The 18,742-nt window shown below is 36.7% G+C and overlaps 2 protein-coding genes across 2 annotated transcripts; both read right to left on the bottom strand.

Moving 5' to 3' along the window:
• Positions 1-877: 877 nt before the first annotated feature.
• On the bottom strand, positions 878-14,283 carry LOC107091150 (interleukin-12 receptor subunit beta-2-like). The gene is made up of 15 exons (XM_015384916.1): positions 13,954-14,283; positions 13,720-13,806; positions 8,042-8,183; positions 7,789-7,937; positions 7,530-7,672; positions 7,310-7,451; positions 6,422-6,486; positions 6,107-6,344; positions 5,206-5,391; positions 5,023-5,127; positions 4,790-4,924; positions 3,517-3,690; positions 3,367-3,433; positions 1,618-1,723; positions 878-1,404 (listed from the first exon to the last, which is right to left on the bottom strand). Exons 2-15 carry the CDS (start codon positions 13,784-13,786, stop codon positions 1,063-1,065), a joined length of 2,061 nt encoding a protein of 686 aa, XP_015240402.1. The 5' UTR covers positions 13,787-13,806; positions 13,954-14,283; the 3' UTR covers positions 878-1,062.
• A 2,844-nt stretch (positions 14,284-17,127) lies between these two features.
• LOC107091159 (relaxin-3-like) lies at positions 17,128-18,307 on the bottom strand. The gene is made up of 2 exons (XM_015384929.1): positions 18,083-18,307; positions 17,128-17,790 (listed from the first exon to the last, which is right to left on the bottom strand). The coding sequence occupies exons 1-2, from the start codon at positions 18,246-18,248 to the stop codon at positions 17,507-17,509; spliced, it is 450 nt and encodes a 149-aa protein (XP_015240415.1). The 5' UTR covers positions 18,249-18,307; the 3' UTR covers positions 17,128-17,506.
• Positions 18,308-18,742: the final 435 nt, after the last annotated feature.

Genomic DNA, 18,742 nt, shown 5'->3' with positions numbered 1-18,742 from the left:
ATTACTGCTCGAGTGCCATGATGCTCAAACCTGTTGGCATTTAGGAACAAGTGATTTATCAACTCGATTTTATTAGTTAAATAAAGGCAAATATGCCTGGTAGTGAGCGCTATCAAGATAACGCAACCTAAACTCTGTTGATCCAAATGGAGTTACCCACTTCTTCTTTGAAATGGGTGAGAAATACCGCTCGAGTCCTTTTATCACCTGTTTTAAGTTCTCATAAGATGCAGCTTATGGAGCCACAGGAATTCATAAGAAAAACACTCAGTAAGTCCCATGTTTTAAACACCACAGCTGTAACATCTAGGATATTTTAAAGAAACAATAAACCACTGAGTTTTATTTTAAATCACTTTAGTGCAGAAAAATGGCTGCAGTAAAATTAAAAACATTTTTTTTGTGTTTTAATCAGGTTTTAAAACAGCACCTTGCTGATATACATTCCCATTGGGTGAGGTTTTATTGTAGGTCACAGGTCTGTACTATCTGAAATCAATGGCTGTGTAGTATGTGGACATAATCCCTGTGTATCTGAGGAGCAACATCATGATATTAGTGGATTTTTGATCCTTCAGGATCCCTCACTCTTCTTTCCCCCATGTTTAAAAGTTGGATTAACTTGCATATCAAACAAAGCAGCTTAACTTTGTTGTCTCAGAATATTAGAGATGTTTGTTCATTTCATCAGCCAGACTGACATGAATTAAATCTCTTAATAAGTCTCTTAATGTTGATAAAATTAAGGTTCAAAACATGTTCCTATTGTGCTCTAATTCAAAATCGTACTAATCAAATTGAATGACAAAAAAGAGGACACTAAAATAGAATAAAGTATAAAAATCAGAAGAGATTTATTTTTTTAAACAAAGTGTAATTAGATTTATATGTATATATAAAAAAAAACAGGATTACAAGAAAGCTTAAAATGTTGAAGGTCACAAAAAACAATACAAAACTGAAGCATTTTGTGGTTAGTCCCTTTGACTATATTTCATAATATGAAAATACTGTCAATTAAAAAAAAAACACTGAAAATGAATGTCCGTGGTCCCGACATAGTTACTCCACCATTATTTCTAAAGCGGAGGGCATGAAGTGCTTTTCATAACCTGAGGTAGACTGTTCTTCTTCTGATGAGCTCCAACCATCATTCTTCTCTTCATCCGAGTCAACCATTTTACTGTACTCCTTCCTCTCGAATCCGCTGTCTGTACTGTCTGTGTTCTCTGTGCCAAGATCCTGTTTCTGATCATCCTGGCAGTCCATCTGAGAGAAACCATTCTCTTTTCTTATCCCGTCTGGCTCAAATACCTTCGATTTTATTGCAACAACTTCCAAGACAGAGATTTTCGGACTAGGTTCATGAAGAGGAACGCAAATCCAAGTCAAGGGCTCGTTAACCTACAAAAACAGAAGAAAAGAGAAAATTATGATATTTTTGCATATGTAGGTAAAAAAACAAACAAAATAAAAGTGATTCATGGGACATAAGTAGTAAAAAGCATCTCTAATAAGCAATTTAAATTGATCAATTTGGTATTAGATTTTCTACCCCACTCGGGACAAGCGTGTAAAGAAAATGGATGGATGGATGGTATTAGATTTTCTGCTCACCTTAAGCCTCATCTGTCTGAAGATCTTGCTATTGCTGGGATCTGGCACTTTCTCATTAAGGCACTGAGGTAGGAGAGGCCACATTTTGTTGACTCCTCGGAAGAAACTGGTTGGAAAAACAAACAAAAGTAAAAAGAGAAAGAAACAATAAATCACTTCAGGCACCCTCATGGTCAGTTATTGCAAGATACAAGAAAAAGGGAAGTCCTGTCTTTTCATAGCCCATCGCATTCACACAATACAGACAGGATAATTACTAACCTAAATAAAATTATCTTTACATAAAAATGAACGACAAAATAATTATACACCCTAGGCTTATTTAAAGTAAGTTTTACGTGCTTTTACTGCCAAAATGGCTCTAGGATAAAACTGTAGATTAATTTATCTTCAACCATAATGAGCACAAATGCCTTCATACATTGTGAAACTTTTCACAAACAAACAAACCTGTCTGTATTTCATAGGGTTTTGATGTGATGGAGCAATAAAAACTAATAAATATAATGAAGAGGAAGAAGAAAGGTAAAATACATGGCTACCAAACGTCTCAGCAATATAGTGATGGAGGCTTCACCTCAGCCAAGTAAGATCCACACATCAGCCATTTAATTAAATAAATAGGGCGACAGTGGCGTGGGGTATAGGAGTTTGCCATGAAATTGAAGGATTGACGGTTCAAGCTCCAGCTTTCAGTGTCATGTCCTTGGGCAAGACACTTCGCCTGCATTGTCTACTGATGGTGGTCAGAGGGCCCAGTGGCACCAGTGTATTTTGAGTCTCTATACTCAAGTTAATGATCAATCATTACAAAATTAGTTGACAATTATTTCAATAATCCATTAATCCCAAAAAATCTGATTGTTTCAGCTCTAAAATTAATAATCCAACCGATTTGTAAGGCTTCATGCGAATCCTAGGGAACATAAGCAAACGTAATCATAGAAGGTCAAGGAAACCAGCACACAGGTTTGGGATACAGTGGTCAAGAAGTTGGAAGAAGGTGGAAGTTAGAAAAACCTTATCCTAAGCTTTTAACATCTCAGAGCTCTGCTCAATCTGTAACTTCGAAAAGAACAACAGGAAAAATCCTGAATCACAGCCACCCACTTAAACTGACTGAGCGAGGGAGCAGCCAAGAGGCCAATGGCGGAGCTTTATGGGCTTTAAGACATGCTGTCTGGGAGCACCATGCTGTGTTTATTTGATTTTTTTTTTAACAAGAAAAGGAAGCTGTAATAATACACTGCAAAAAAATGGAAATCCAAGTACATTTCCTTAGAATAAGTGCTTTTTAGAGTTGAAAAGGTAAATGACACATATTACTCGTGGAATAAGACAATTTCCATTTAAATTAAGAAAAAATTAAGAAAAAATTTCAACCGCATAATATCTAATGATCTTATCTTAAGGGTAAAAATATTAATTCCATTAACAGATCCTATGTACCTACTCAAATTAAGGGTAAATTCACTTATTTAAAGAAATGTTTACCCATTTTTATATTGGAATTGCAGTTTACCCAAACAAAAACAAACACCTCTCATTTCACATCATTCAATCCTTGCACTGCTTATGGTTAGGATACTTAAAAAAAAAAATACATCTATTTACTTTTATCAGCATACATAATGTAAAAACATTGAAGGGATATGAAACGTTCTGCACAGCAAAGGAACAATAAACAAACAAACATAATTGGGCCGCTCAAAAAAATGTCTTCAAAGAAGGTAGCAGTCATTTTCTCACCTTAGTAAGCAACCACAGAGGCATATGATAACCGCCAACAAGACCACCAGAATGGTAACCAAATATACTGAGAAGAAAAATGAAAAGTTACATTCACAAATATATTCTCAGTAATAGTAACAGTTAAAGATATTTATATGCATATCATACCTGACATCATTCTATATCCTTCATGAGGATTAATCCTGAATGTTCTGGTGACCTTGGGACTGGGCCCAGCCTTGCTCACAGCTCTTATCCAAACCTGGTACTCTTCACCTGGGCTAAGATCCGACAGCTTGTAAGTCATGCCTTCATGATCTGGGGTTACACTCACGTTGTACACTAGGAAAAATAGGATAATTATCAGACGCAGTGGTTTATTTGTTGATTTAAAGAAAATGTGCAACAAGTAGAAGAGTATTACAAAAAAAGAAAAATCAGTTATCATTTAATTCTAACATACATATGAAATCAATAGCCTAAAGGCTGGTTTATACTTAGAAACCAGGTTGTCTCTGTGTGTGTCGCAGTGAATGCAAATTTGCTGCCACCCTGCCACAAACACTCCACTGCACCTCTCCAAATTTGTAAGTGACTGCAGACAGGAGGCATCTGATTGGTGAAATCTACATCCTCTTTACTCTATGCGCATTTCCTGTTTAGTACCTTACCGGCCTGTTTTGTTTGTATGACCGCCATTGTGGACCAGCTAGAAGAGTGAGGTGCGCAAGAACGCTGGGACCCTTTTTCCACCTGGATCCCCGCTATTTTTCACCCTCATGTCCCTCCGTTGTCGCACAAACCTGCCCCCACTTCCTCACCGCTTCAGCTGTATCTAGACCCACAGCTAGTTCACGATTGTCCCTCTGACGTTGTGGCGTGGAATAACATAGAGCAGACCACGCTTCAATATTGGGCATAAATCAAAAATATCTGCTTCATACCTGCGACAAGCTCACTGTGAAACACGGGAGTATAACCAGCCCTTCCATCTCCCAGATATGGAAGAATTGGCAATACTTCTGCGAGTAAAACCAGAAATAAAAATATTGTTTCTCTAGTTATTAACTCTAACCCTACCTCCTACGTGAGATGATAAACAATTCTCTAATAATGATCAACACATCATATTATCACATACATTCACATTTCTCCATATATTTCTTAATGTTTTTTCACGTAGCCTACTTTGAAGTATATTTCAGTGACATACATTTACTTTCTTTAAAATGTTCTTGTTTAAAATAACTCAACTCCTGCATCATTAAGTCCAAATGGCCGGAAAATTAAGGTAACCATTTCCACCGCCACACACAATGCTGTGGTATTAATCCACTATGCGTATCGGTTTATTATACACAGCGGCAAATTCTGTTTTTCCTAACCTTGTTCTTCCTTCATTTTTATAAAATCCATTGTAGTTAAATGAACTATTTTCTACCTCTTTGTGTGCTCACTCCAATTTGGTAGTACAGGATCATCGCACTCTGGTTGCAGCTGGGAACAGGCTTCCAGAACAGAGTCATCTCAGTGCCAGTGATTTCAGAGCGATCGAATACAGGTGCAACCGAGGGAACTGATGGGAGAAAGAGACAGATATTGAGTTCATCACTTCTTTAACATAAGAAAGATAGACCAACAAGGAGCTTCTCGAGGATAAATCAATATGCCAACCTCTCTGAGAAGAATATCCTCTAGCAGTAGCAAGATGTCTGACTTCATTCAAGTTGGACACGACAAACAGCGACACTTGGTAGGGTGTGTAGTTTTTAAATGCACCTATAGAAAGAGACTCACTTTGTTAAAGAACCAAACAACAGTTGCAACAGTTCACCAAAACAGACAAAAGAGACAAACCTTTAAAAAAGCCTGTTGTCTGATGGTTGTTCACTTTGATCCAGTCAAATTCCCCCAACCCACAGTCTTTATATTGCACCACATACTGTTTGACCTGGTCAGAGAAATTAGGGGGCGGGTTCCAGGACACAGTGAGGTTCTCACTGTTCATTTCAAGGTCAATGTTTGGAAAATCTGCTTGTTTATCTTAACAGAAGAAAAAATATATTATTGTTAGACCTAAAAAAATAACTGATTGATAAAGACAAACTTCTATGTTGCATAAACAGTCAGAAAATAAAGGGAGAAATTCAGCCAAGCAAAGTTAGAGAACTGAACTTATTTAGGGATTTTATAGCCATATGATGACTACAGGTATTTTCACGCTTTAATTCACAGATGCTGGTGAATATTCTCAGTCATTCAGGTCATAGTCATTCCAACAAAGTAAAAAAAAAAGTAAACAAAAAAAAAAAAAAAAAACACTGGACGTTGTTTTCCATGTTGAAGATGTTTTGCTTCCCACCCAGAAAGCTTTCTCAATTATTCATTTCTAGATTAGCATTGAGTTCCAGGCTAGAACTGTGAGAACAACTCCCTTTTCAGAGGCGTGGTCAGTATCAGGTTTTGTAGGCCAACAACGACCTCAACTCCCCACTAAGGGGGATGGACCTGTTTTTTTTTCGGTTCAATTAGCATGTTTTCTAAGCCATGACAAGGCTTTTGTTTGGGCTACTCTATAAGCCTGGAACTCAAACGCTTCCTGGATGGGAAGTGAAATCTCTTAAAAATAGGAAAACAAAGTCCAGTGGTTTGTTTTTTCACTTTTTTAACTTTAATTCACAGAGCTGCCTCAGAGATCCCCTGCTAAAATTAATTATTTCTTGCCCAAAAACGACAATGACGTCTAAGGAACATATACCTGGTGTTAGCATAGGTAACGGAGATGCTTTTGTAGCACCGAGAGCATTGTAGGCTGATATATTAACAGATGACACATCCTTCAGAGGTGAAGTGAGGCGCCAATTCATCCCATCAAAAATGTAGAGACTGCTTGGGTCGTCAGTGGACACATTCATCAGCTGTATGGTGCCGTTATTGTAGAGAACTGTGACTTCATAACTTAGGATGTACCCTCGTGCCTGAGAATTAGAGAGATTCTGGACAAGACAGAGACAAGTAGATGGTGCTGAGTAAAAATTTATAGAGTGGTCTTTTAAGTTCATCATCAGCTTACCTTCCAGTTTAGAAAACAGCTTGACGGCCCACAGTCCCACCATGCGTCCACTTCTCCAACTGGGGCTGGAAAGTGAATGAAGATGGCAGGAAGGTTAAAAACCCAGCATAACCTAAAGACATTTTTCAGGAAAAAAAAACTTTCCAGATCACGTAAAAACATTTAAAAAATATTGTGGAATGAATGTTGTTTTTTCCTGACAGATTAATATGCAGTTGAACCTTGGGAGACTCACAGAGAAAAGCTGCAATTAGAAAAGTGTTTTTCTATTTATGTATACAGGTAAAACAATCATATTCTTCAGAATTTCTCTCTCTATTGAAAACCAGTTGATTGCATCACTCATTGATTCAATGCAACCAAAAAAAAAAAAAAAAAGAGAACTCGAAAACCTCTTAACCTCTGGATGTATCTCAATGAAAAGAGGAATTTGATAAGTTTGTGCAATCAAACATCTTCACTTTAACAGAACAAACACAACACTTAAAATTTACAACACAACTTCACAGAGCAGGGTTTATAAAAGACTAGTTCCACAATATAAAGGATGAGGGAAAAAAAATATGGACGCATGTCTGTTCGTCCTCACCTCAACCTCACATACACTAATGGAAACCCTGGTGACCACATTAGGCATTAACAGACTGTTGAGAACATGTAATAAGCAGAGAAGTTCTGGGAACTTTTCCAACGTTGCTTCTCAAACACATAACTCTGCTGCCCAACCCAAAAACAATTATCTAATTATAACAGTTCATTGGTCCTCACAACTGTTTAAGTTTCATCGTCAAGAAGAAAATTCTTCTGATCCAAGCAGGCATGCACAAGACAATAAAGCACATTTACATTTCTTATCAAATACCTATAAATAAATAAATAAATACTCACCAGACTCTGCACTTTTTATTGAGAAGGTTTCACTCCAGTCACTGAAGAGGCTTGAGTCACATTTACAACGAACCTGAAATTCATAGACGGTGTTGGGCTGGGGATCCAAGTGTGCAAAGCTGCTAGTTAATTCCTCCTCATACTGAGAAAAATGAGCAAACAGTTTTATTATTAACTCATAAAAAAAAGAAGAAAGTGAACAATTATTAGCAAAAGAGACCTGAATTTGGTTTCTGTCTTCCTCTGTATTATATGCAACTTCACAGTCTTCAACACTTTGCTGCAGGTTCTCACAGCTGTTGTTCCAGAAGATCTCTAATGGATCTCGAGAGCCGAATTGAAATTGAGGAGGAGAGGGCTTGACTAGTGACATGAGGGAAGAGCAAGACGGACACAGATAAGACAGATTTAGTAGGCTCAATATTTCCTAATAGAATCAGAGACCATTTTAACTGATATTAAGAGATTTTACTGCTTACTGATGTTTTGTGTGTGGATAACAACTGGCTCAGATTCAACAGAACCAAACTGGTTCTTTGCCTGGACCCAAACAAGGAGTTCTGCATGGCTCTCAAACTGTGCACGACGGATCAGACCATCTGAACTACTCCTGTTCACCTTCTCATCCCTGGAAACAAAACAAGAGAGGGCATGACAGGGCATGGCAAAACCACAGGGCCTAATAATGCTTAGTTTTTGTGGGGGATAATGAGGTTTCCAAGTTGTGCTTACTCTGCATTTTTCTTCCAGTGAAGGCTGTAGGTCGTGGAGGTATCAAGGTGTGGCTTTGGATTCCAAATGCATTTTATATCTAGGCAGTGACTCCCACTACATGGTCTATGGCACTGGAGATTAGATGGAGGTGGAGGAGGACCTGGGGTTTCATAGAGAAAGGAAAAAATCCTCAACAGGGATGGATTTTCTCTGCCATACACATGGGCATGCATACATTTTTTAAGTTAAAAAAAACATGACAGAAAAAAAAAATTCCGTTATCAAAGTTGTAAATGTATGCAATGTTTTCCTTCCATGGTTCCATGGTTCCTCTTTTAGAGCTCTAAAGCAGTTTTAGCTCTAGAACTAAAATAAAACCTGGACTAACTGTGATCGTAAAGTTGATTTTTAACTCCAGCATGGTACAACTGGATCAAGCTAATTTTCCAAATTCTATCCCATTCGGCTTCCATTCCATGACCAAAGGGCAAGGCAAGTTTATTTGTAAAGCGCAACTCAGCACAAAGACACTTCAAAGTCTTTAAATGAATGAAACATAACATTGAACAAAAATAAACGCAGAATAAAAGCAAGTAAAGATAAAAAAAAAGCATGACAAAAAAAAGGTAGTAAAGCAAATACTTAAACTTAAACCAATAATAATCCAGTTATTATAAGTTTATCTTCAACAGTCAAAGGCAGCTCTAAACAAATGGGTTTTAACCTTTGACTTTAAAGAACTCAGGCTTTCAGCGCTTTTCCAGTCTTTTGTTCTAGATTAGTGGAGCATAGGAACTAAATGCTGCTTCTCCATGTTTGGTTCTAGTTCTGGGTGTACAAAGTAGGCTTGAACTGGAAGACCTGAGTGGTCTGTGACGTTGATACACTGACAATAAATCTGATAGGTATTGAGATGCTGATCTATTCAGTGATTTATAGACTAATAAAAGGATTTTAAAGTCTATTGTCTGAGCTACAGGGAACCAGTGGAAGGACTTCAGAACCAGGCTGATGTGCTCTACTTTCTTAGTTCTAGTCAGAACACGGGCAGCAGCGTATTTCGATCAGCTGCACCTGTCTTGTTTTTATTTTTAAACCTATGAATGCACTGTTGCAGTAATCAATTCTACTAAAGATAAATGCATGACTTCGATTTTTTAGATCCTGTTTGGACATTTATCCTTTAATCCTGGAAATGTTCTTCGGGTGTTAAAAGGCTGACTTAGTAACACCTTTTAATGTGACTCTGAAGAAGTCACATAAAAAAAAAAAAAAAAAAAAAAAACTATTTCCAAACCTACATACATAAAACCATGATATAATTCATATTTTTCTTTAGCAGAGTCATGTTGAGAATAATAAAAATGCAAGACCATAAAATGCTTTAAACCTCATTATAGTTCAAAAATGACATTTTAATTTCTAAAGTCAATGTATCTCATCATATGACCATTTGTTTTGTTTTTGATCCCTATTTGGGCCCATTTATTCTTTAGAAAATAGAGCTTTGAGTAACATCCTGTCTGTATTTAGAATTTAGTGAATAGATTACATAACAGTGGACAAATAAGAATACAGAAAACAACCTTTAGTTCATATTTGTTGAACCATATAACCCAGACATGGAGTATTAAGCATTACTGGGTAGATAAAGCCGCCCCCCAAAAAAGCATAAAAAACAATGTAAATAACTACCTATGTTAGTAACAATTCACCCGTATAAGGACCACTTTGTGAAGCTCCTGGAGTGTGATTGAGTCAGAAAAAAATAACGTAAAATCCAAATCCAACAACTTCTCATTTTCACTACAAAGAGGAAGAAAAAGAAAGAGACCCCTAGCCTTCTTTACTGTTGTGTGAAAATTTGATCTTGTAGGTAAGATTGTTCGAAATAAAAGCAAGAAAAAAAAAAAACTTGTTCCCTACAGATCAAAAGAAAAGTCAACAAAAGATAGGTGTGCTGTTTGATACCGCAAGAAATACAAAGGATGTGTGAGTCAAACACACGTTTTTTTTTCTTACATTCAACACATGCCTGTTACCTTCACCCATTTCTCATAAGCCGACACAGCTTTTGCAGTAATCACTTCAATACCTGCACATGAGACATTACCAGAAGAAAGAGTAGCTACAGTTAACAGGAAGAAGGCCGCTTCAGTGTGAATGACTGTGTTCATCTTACAAGACCACTTCTACTTTAAAATAAAAAAACAATTCAGAGTTGAATAGAGAAAATAAGGTTGTTGAACTTAGACTTACTTTATTTATACCTTGGGATTACTCCTCACTCTTATTATTTCCCTTCATAAAGCCTTGATTAATTATGGGTATTCATTTGAGTTCTCCGCCACACCCATGATAAGCAGCCCACACTGCTCCCCACCTCACCCCTTCACCCAGGCAGCATGATAAACTCCTCTGAGTCACAGCAAACGGGCAGGCTGGGACTGTACTTTACTACATCGTCACCAAAAACATTACATGGACACTGGCCCAAGGTTTCAGAAAGAATAAATACATTTGAAAAATAACAATGGGATGGAAAAATGTAAAAATCAATGGGGTCACCATAAGTGTTGTAAGAATAGTGCAGGCAGTAAGGAAGAAGGACGAAAGTGGATTTCTCTCAATCAAAAGTTAGGGTTAGCTCGACCACTTCCAACATCACCTCACAGAGTTTAACAAACAGTATTTAGTGACATGTACTCTGTGTGATACTAGCAGATATAAGCACCTTCATTGTTTTTGGTTGTATAATGGAGACCTTCAGTCGTTCACTACATATCTGTAACCTTTGTCTTTTTGTAGTTCTTTTTCTGGAAGACTGTAGTCCCATTTTGTTCAGGTCTGCTGAGTGAGGCTGAGTTAGCAAAGCAGTCTTGAGTTTATTTTCCTACCCTGGATTATAGCAGGGCAGGATTTGAAATTAAAATTTAGATATCTGGAAATTCTAATGAAGAACGTTATTGTAGATATCTGGAGGTAAATGCCCAATACAAGTGAATGGGAAAGGTGACGTCATTTTTAGTAGTAAGAATTACATTTAAGATATCTGAAATGTTTATTTTAGATAGGAACATTTTTATTGTAGATATTTAAAACGTGCATTTTGACTAGGAAGAAATGCATTTGAGACATCTGAAATATACATTCAGCTAAGCTAATAAAGGTCAAAAGGGCCACCTAAAATTTGTAAAGATTTCTAGCTATCTGAAAGTTGGAAGTAAAATTTTTGCAGGGAAAAATGAAATTTAGGATATTTTTATGTACAGTTCTGACTAGTAGGAATGAAAATAGTAATAATTGAACTTTATTTATCTCACATTGGAGAAATGTACCTCTGCATTTAACACATCCCCTTGGGGAGCAGTGGGCTGCCATCTTGGGGCGCCTGGGAAGCAATCAGGGGTTAAGGGTCTTGCTCTGAGACCCAGAGTGGCAATCTATGGGAGTAGGTTTGAACTCCCAACCTCAGGATTCCAAGCTCTATGCCCTAACCACTAGGCCACCACTTCCCTAATGTAGTTTTGACCAGGAAGAATCTTATTTTAGAAACCAACAAGTGGAACAAAAGATAGGACAGCATTTCTTATAAATGTCAAAACGGCCTGCCTTACTGGATAGTTTTCTTATAGTTGACCCAGTGAGGGTATAAGAGCTTGGAACAGGAAGTAGGAGCCAAATATATGATGTCATACACGCCCTGCTTTGTTTTTAAAATATATAAATATACAAAAATATAACCGTGGATTTCTGGGGGACAGTGATTCGCCTACATGTTATGAATGCTGGCGTACCATAAAGAATAAATTAACAGTTTAGTTTGTGCCTTCAACTCGTTGCTCATAGGAAGACGTTACTTGGATATAACAAAACCGAATATCTTCAGAACAGCTCCACATGACACAAAACTAATATGGGTGAGTAGAACATGATGTAATAATGTAAAATCAAGGGCCCAATGTAAAAAAAAAAAAAAAACGGTGTTCCCCTTTAATGCAAGGGACTCGAGTTACAATCTTGGTTGCATCAGAAAGGCATCCGGTATTTAAAAAAATAAAAAATAAACAAAAATGTATCAAGTCAGTGAAAAAGATAAACTGACTAGCTGTGGTAACTCTTCAATAAGGTAGCAAAAAAACAAATATAGGGGTTTTGAGGTTTTTAAGCTGACATCCAACAGCCACAAATGGTGTACCGAAAGATGTTTTAGATTGATTAAAACCATGCATACACAAAACAAGCAAATGTAGCACCTGTGCCTCCAATTGCACACACGGGACAACGCCTCATTTTCAGCCCTCTACACACCCACCTTTAACCATAAATGGTCAACGCAAAGCACTGAATGAATGTCGGTTTATTTTTGTGAGCCAGCTGAGCTCTGGCACATTTCCACACAAAGTTTGTATTTGATAGACCTCAACTTTTGCTTGGAAAAGTGACATGAAATAGTTTCAGGACTTGATAAATCAGACCCCTAATCCTGATCATGAGTTTTCCATTCACTGTTTCTGCCAAAAAAAAAGTAACTGCCCGTATTTCTACTTTTCTTTTGTTTTAAGTCTTGCTCTATTTATTCATTGGCCTTATTGTTTATGATCTTTTAGTCAATAGGCTCCTCTCCTATGGAACCAACTACCAGTTTTAGTCCATGAGGCAGACACCCTGTCTACTTTTAAGGGTAGGCTTAAAACTTTCTTTTTTGATAAAGCTTATAGTAAGAGTGGCTCAGGTTATCCTGGGCTATCGCTATAGTTATGCTGCTATAGGCTTAGACTGCTGAAGGACAAAGGGACCCCTATTTCATCATTCTATCTCTATTCTCCCACTCTGCAGAATCTGTTTAATGTCTAACATTCTGCTCTCTCTGCTTTTTCTCATAGTAGCTTTGCCTCGTCTGTTCCTGTTTGGCTGAGACGCCATCCTGGGGAGAAATATCAGCTGTGCTTCTGCCATCAACACCTTTGCTTATAGATATTGCAGATCGGCCTGTTTTCCAGTGTAGTCCTGTTTCTCTGACTGTGACTGACCTGATGTGCTCTCTTTACTTCTCTAACATGGGAACTGGCTTTTCCTGGACCGGGCCGCTTTTTAGAGCTGCTTTTTGTGTCTCTGCTTCTGTCTCCTTGAACCCCAGTCAGCCTCAGCAGATGACCTCTCACACTGAGCCTGGTTCTGCTGGAGGTTTATTCCTGTTAACAGGGAGTTTTTCCTCTCCACTGTCGCTACAAGTATCCTTGGTGTGAAGGATTGCATTTGAGTCAATGAGTCGATGCAATCAACTGGTTTTCCTTAGATAGAAAACTTTGAATCAATTTGACTGTATGGTCTGATAGAACTGTAAAGTGCCTTGAGATGACATGTGTTGTGAATTGGCGCTATATAAAAGAACTGAATTAAATTGAATCTGTTCTTGTTTTCAGCCCCATGTTCTGTCTATTTTTTTTTTCTCTACCCATGTTGTAAACTTTTGGTCTTTGTAAACTATTGGTTTGTTAAATAAATAAAGTTAAAAATTTCAGACAACTGCAAACATATTCTAAATGTAGCTTTTAAGAAACAACAGGAAATGAGTAAATTTAGACAATACTAATCATGCAGACAGTTTAAAAGTTTTAATGCTCTGAGTAAGGAGGAAATCCGCTCAAAGCGAAGAAAAACACGTGTGTCATTTATATATTTAATAAACTTACCTGGGTTAGAAAAACAACAGTGCTGTAAGGCGAACACCAGGAGCCACCAAGGCGTAGATGTGGCCATCACATTTGGATCTCAGGATTCTATAAAAACAAAAAAATTTTAATTCAGCAAATTCATTGAAATTCTCCGATGTGTTGCCAGCTGCGTTCACTTCCCCCTCATTCTGTAGCGTTGTTAATAGGAAACTACATTCACTGTATGTTTTACCAAGACAAGATAATGTTTACCTCATTGCTACTTGTCACCAGCCGCATGAAGCGCATTCTGTGGCTGTGAGAGACGCGCTTTACAGAAGCTGAGTAAAGTTAATGCAGATATAAAAAAAACTCCGCCCCTTTCAGGAATTGCCCATGACATAGGAGCGAGGGTAAAACAGCGTTTCCTCATGGTGTGTGTCTACTAGAAAAAAAGCGCACGCGACCCAGTCATGTTTACTGTCTTTTTTTCCTATCATATTTAAACTAGTGTACGTTCAACTTTAGAGCCGCGTAGCTGACTTTGACTCATTTTTCAAACGGAAAATTGTCGATTACAGTCATTATGGATATCTATGATTACAGTTACCTCCTGTCACATGTCGACATGCGATAGAAGGACCTCCTACTGATCAGCAGATGTGCAGAGGCGTAGCAATAAAATTCTTATAAGGGTGCCCATGCAATAACCAATGTACTCTGAGGGGTGGCCGAAAGCGGATAGACATCAACCTTAGGGTCAATCTACACTGATCTTACACTGAGCTTACTCACTGAATTAGAAAACATCTGCATTCACATCTGCAAAGATAAACATAATCATATTTGCATTATTTTAGAGAGTTCTCCCATTACTCACAGTTTGCATCCTGGACAGCTGACTGTAGAGCAGCAAGTATTGAATGATTAAGGGAACCAATAGAAAAAATATATATATTTTTGTTAATATAATTTCAGATATATTTTATTACTTCAGCTCTAATGCAGTAAAACTGAATATGTGATTCCATAGAGAACTAAGGCAAGGCAAATGTATTTGTATTGCAGAATTCAGTACAAAGACAATGCAAAGTGCTTTACATGATTGAAATATAGGAAAATAAAACAGAATCAAAGCAAGTAGGAAAAAATAAATAAAACATGCAGAAACAAAAAAGAACATTACATGTACAATCCTTTATTAGACTTTCCTTTTAATTTCTGTATAGAGGTCCTCAAGGTTTTGGACACTAAGTAAGTAAGTAACAACCACAACATCCATATTTCCCAAATAAAGACTAAATATACTTTCCTCCAACCTTTGCTAACAAATAGGCACATATTAAACATCCTTCCTAGTTATAAGTTATAGTGGATAAAGTTATTTGAAGTTTGACTTCTGCGGCAAACATCTTTTCCATTGTCATTACTTACCTACTTTTATCAATAATCATTATGCATAAAATTGATATTTACAAGTACTAATATATACAAAAATTGTTTATTTACTAGGTTTAAAATAGTTATTTATCTATGATTAACTGAAGACTCCTAGATGACTTGCATTTTCTCTTTACCCCATAAGAAAATCTAGTTCTGAAAAGAGCAGGAATTCTGTATTTATCATCTTTAATGTTAGTATATTGATGTGCATTATTAACCACAGTGTTTTTGTTGTCAAGTCATTGTTAATGTATGAAAAATTAAAATGTTTTGAATATTGAGAGTATTGCTGCTGCCACTGTCTTTATTATAGGGGGGAAAAATGGTAGGGGTGGCCAATGATTGGCTAAGGGTGGCCACCCCTGGCCCCCCATCTAGCTCCCCCCTGCAGATGTGTGCCAAAAATGTGCTCTTATAATTATCAAATGTTTGCTATGTGGCACTGATATGTGGCATTTAGGGTTTTTTTGCAACTGAATTAGCTGTTATAACAGATTATTTATTTTTTAAGTCTTTAATCTACCCTGCTATCCAAGGATGAAATAATCATTTCTATACTGTCATGTATAATTAAAAAAAAATAGTTCTAATTAAATATATTATAGAAATCAAAATTATAACTGTCAGAGTTTACAAAAATTTTACTTCAGTATTTCTTAAACCACAAAGATGAACACAGAGATCAATTTATTGTGAATTTGTTTCATTGTATAAGTATACCTATATGTCTAAATATTTACATTTTTAAATTTTACCCCCACTTAAACACAGGTGTCCTCAAGGATCTAAACTTAACCAGTCCTAAATTTATATTTTAAAATATATATGGATATATATTATTTATCAAGTTATTTGGTTTCCTTAAAAGAAGATGACTTTTATATAAACTACGGTATATAAAAAATGTTTGGCTAAGTAGCAAATTTAACCTGATTTATTTTTTTTCAATACAGGTTTGTGTATCATGACAATTAAGGTTTATTGTCCTTTTGGAAGCCCGTATATGGTTTCAAATAAGAGAATCTGGTAGGCTAGACAAGAGAAAGACTGAGTGGCCACAAAGACAAGTGGAACTGAAAGTAGTGTATTATTTTTTTTAATAATTAAGATGTCAAACTAATGGTTTTATATTGAAGGTCTCATTTCTCTGCAACTTGCCAAGATATATGAACCACATACCACTGAGGGTCTGTCTTTAGTTTCCCTCTTTTATATTAGTTTGACACTGGATAAGGCAATTTAGTCATATATTTACATTTTCTTTTAAAAAAATCTTAATTTTTTTACATTCTTTAAAGTTTTACATTGTAAAATGTATTCAGATTGAAATATAATCATTTTTCCCACAGTGTGGAGGAGTGATAATAAAGTGATAATGACCAGAGGAATAGTTCAAATTGATCAATATAATTTCAAATTAATGTTACACACATGCCGATAATACCGGTAACTGGATGTATATTTTATACAAGGACTTCTGATTATAAATACAATGATAAATGTTTTGCGTTTATTCCACTTTTTTGTTACTTTCTATTTTCACTTTTTGTTTCTTTGTGAGTGTCTGTGGAGGGGTTGAGGCAAATGAGGCATGTTATTTTACTTTGCATGTCTGAATGGACAAAACCCTTTTGGGACATATCTAAGTGAATTATTTGGAGGTACATTTTTTCTTAGCACACTGTTGCTGAAAGATAATTAGATATTAATAACACTATTTTCATAGTACTACAAATAAATTACACATATAATTTTTATGGCTATAAATGGGAAAAGAATTTCTCCTGTAGTTCTCTATTTTTAATACAAAAGTCATTTCGAAACAAACTTTATGTTCTATGGAATATTAGCTTCTAAGGTTGATCATTTCCTCTGCATATTTCAGTTTTCCCCGGTGTTTTGCTAAAAAGTGGATTTGAGAAATGTGATTGTTCTTTCTTTAGTAACTGAGAAAAGACATGCATCATTGTGTTTGTATGGCATTTAATAGCTTTATGACACAGTTTTGTTATTGAGGATCTGAAATTGATACATCACATAATGTTCAATTAAAATTCAGTGAAGTATGTCGTAACACAAATAAATTTAGACCTTATTTCACATGACAGACTGTTTATGAAGCCCAACAAAACATAACACAGAGTTCTCAAAAGTTGCAGCAGACAATCATTTAGCCAAGAATGAAAGGAAATACATTTGTTCCTGGGTATTATATGTAAACATAGAAGCTATCTCAACAAATGTACTTATTAACAAAACATAAAACATATCAAAAATAATTTACTTTTTGACAACTGGGTGAAATAAAAAGCACGTTTCTGTGTGTATATTTGTGGGACGGACAATAAAAACAACCTTTTCCATCACTTTCATTCACCAACCCTCAGCAGAGAGAGCTGATCTCACTTTTGCTGCAGCCCCACTTGCAGCAGGCGTTGGACAGACCCACCACCACATCCCGGCCTTTTCGGTCAGCTTTGCGAAGAGCCTCCAGTATCTCGTCGGTGATAAATGAGCGGGTGGTCCTGCTGAACGCTCCATCGGGGTTGGTTCTGGGCATGAAGCTGAGGTCTTTGCTTCTTTGAAGGAGGCTTTCGATTGCAAAGTCAGAGGTCAAGCCTTCTGAAGATTCATCCTGATGGGAGGTGAATGGGTCTTCTGAAACATCTGGTGGACGGAGCAACATGGCTTATTCATTATGTTTACTGTCTTTAAAGAAGCGACAGAGATGATATGATAGTAGGAGGACCTGGACTATGAAATGCACTTCTTGCTCTCTAGAAGTAACTGTCTATCAAATGGTTCAAAAAAGGAGATTATTCATTGATATGGAATTGACTCCAACTATACTATATAAAGTATACAACTATAGTTAAAGTCAAGTTACCCAGATATGAAAGAAGATGCAGACATCAGGAAATAGGGAAAAGCAAGAATTTGCCAGCTTCTCCAGTCTTACCTTGACTTCTAAGTGACCGTTTCCAGCGTGAACCTCCACAAGTGAAGATGACTGCTCGGATAAACTCTCGGCCACAGAGCTTTACCCCATATGTTGGATCCTCCATGGGCTGAGCACCAACCCCAGCAGCGAGCAGACATACAGCCAGTACCACTGCTTTCCACATTGTACCTCAAATAAATAAATTGACACAGAAAAAAAATCAATTTTCCTTTTTTTTTGTTACTTCTTGTGTCTCAGTTTGCTTGAGCTGTGGCTCTGCAGGTGATCCAGGTGTGGTTTATAAAGGAGTTTGTTGCCATGCATTGGAGAGGGGATGGCACTACGCATGCAGGCCTTCTCCAACAGAGGAAGAGATCTGGAATAGTGATATACCGGAAGACCTTTATGGAAACAAAAGGTGGACCAAAGGTGGCATAATCAACAAACCTGTGTGAAGTCTTTGTGATACAATTGTGTTTCAGCATGTGTTGTAAATTCATCACATTCACCATCCCTTAGTGTGATGCTGCATCAAATCTAACTAAATTTTACCTCATGAATATCATAGTTGTTATCAATTAAACCAATACCTTACTCATCAGAGGACATTCTGATATGAAAGAATGCAGAAATTCACCCTTTCATAGCAGGGATCCTTCTAGAGAGATTTTTTAAAAG

Source organism: Cyprinodon variegatus, unplaced genomic scaffold, assembly GCF_000732505.1.
Source record: "Cyprinodon variegatus isolate N-32 unplaced genomic scaffold, C_variegatus-1.0 Scaffold327, whole genome shotgun sequence".
NCBI lineage: Eukaryota > Metazoa > Chordata > Actinopteri > Cyprinodontiformes > Cyprinodontidae > Cyprinodon > Cyprinodon variegatus.
Note: the sequence above shows the minus strand (reverse complement) of the source record. Positions and strands in the feature narration are given on the sequence as shown.

What these genes read in the sequence shown, in the direction of transcription:
- LOC107091159 (XM_015384929.1), bottom strand. Translation starts at nt 18,248, where the DNA reads ATGTGGAAAGCAGTGGTACTGGCTGTATGTCTGCTCGCTGCTGGGGTT. An exon ending in ACGGTCACTTAGAAGTCAAG is followed by an intron (nt 17,791 to 18,082) that starts GTAAGACTGGAG and finishes TCCGTCCACCAG; the next exon opens with ATGTTTCAGAAGACCCATTC.
- LOC107091150 (XM_015384916.1), bottom strand. Translation starts at nt 13,786, where the DNA reads ATGGCCACATCTACGCCTTGGTGGCTCCTGGTGTTCGCCTTACAGCAC. An exon ending in AAGACAGAAACCAAATTCAG is followed by an intron (nt 7,452 to 7,529) that starts GTCTCTTTTGCT and finishes CATTTTTCTCAG; the next exon opens with TATGAGGAGGAATTAACTAG. An exon ending in CTCTGTGGTTGCTTACTAAG is followed by an intron (nt 1,724 to 3,366) that starts GTGAGAAAATGA and finishes TTTTCCAACCAG; the next exon opens with TTTCTTCCGAGGAGTCAACA.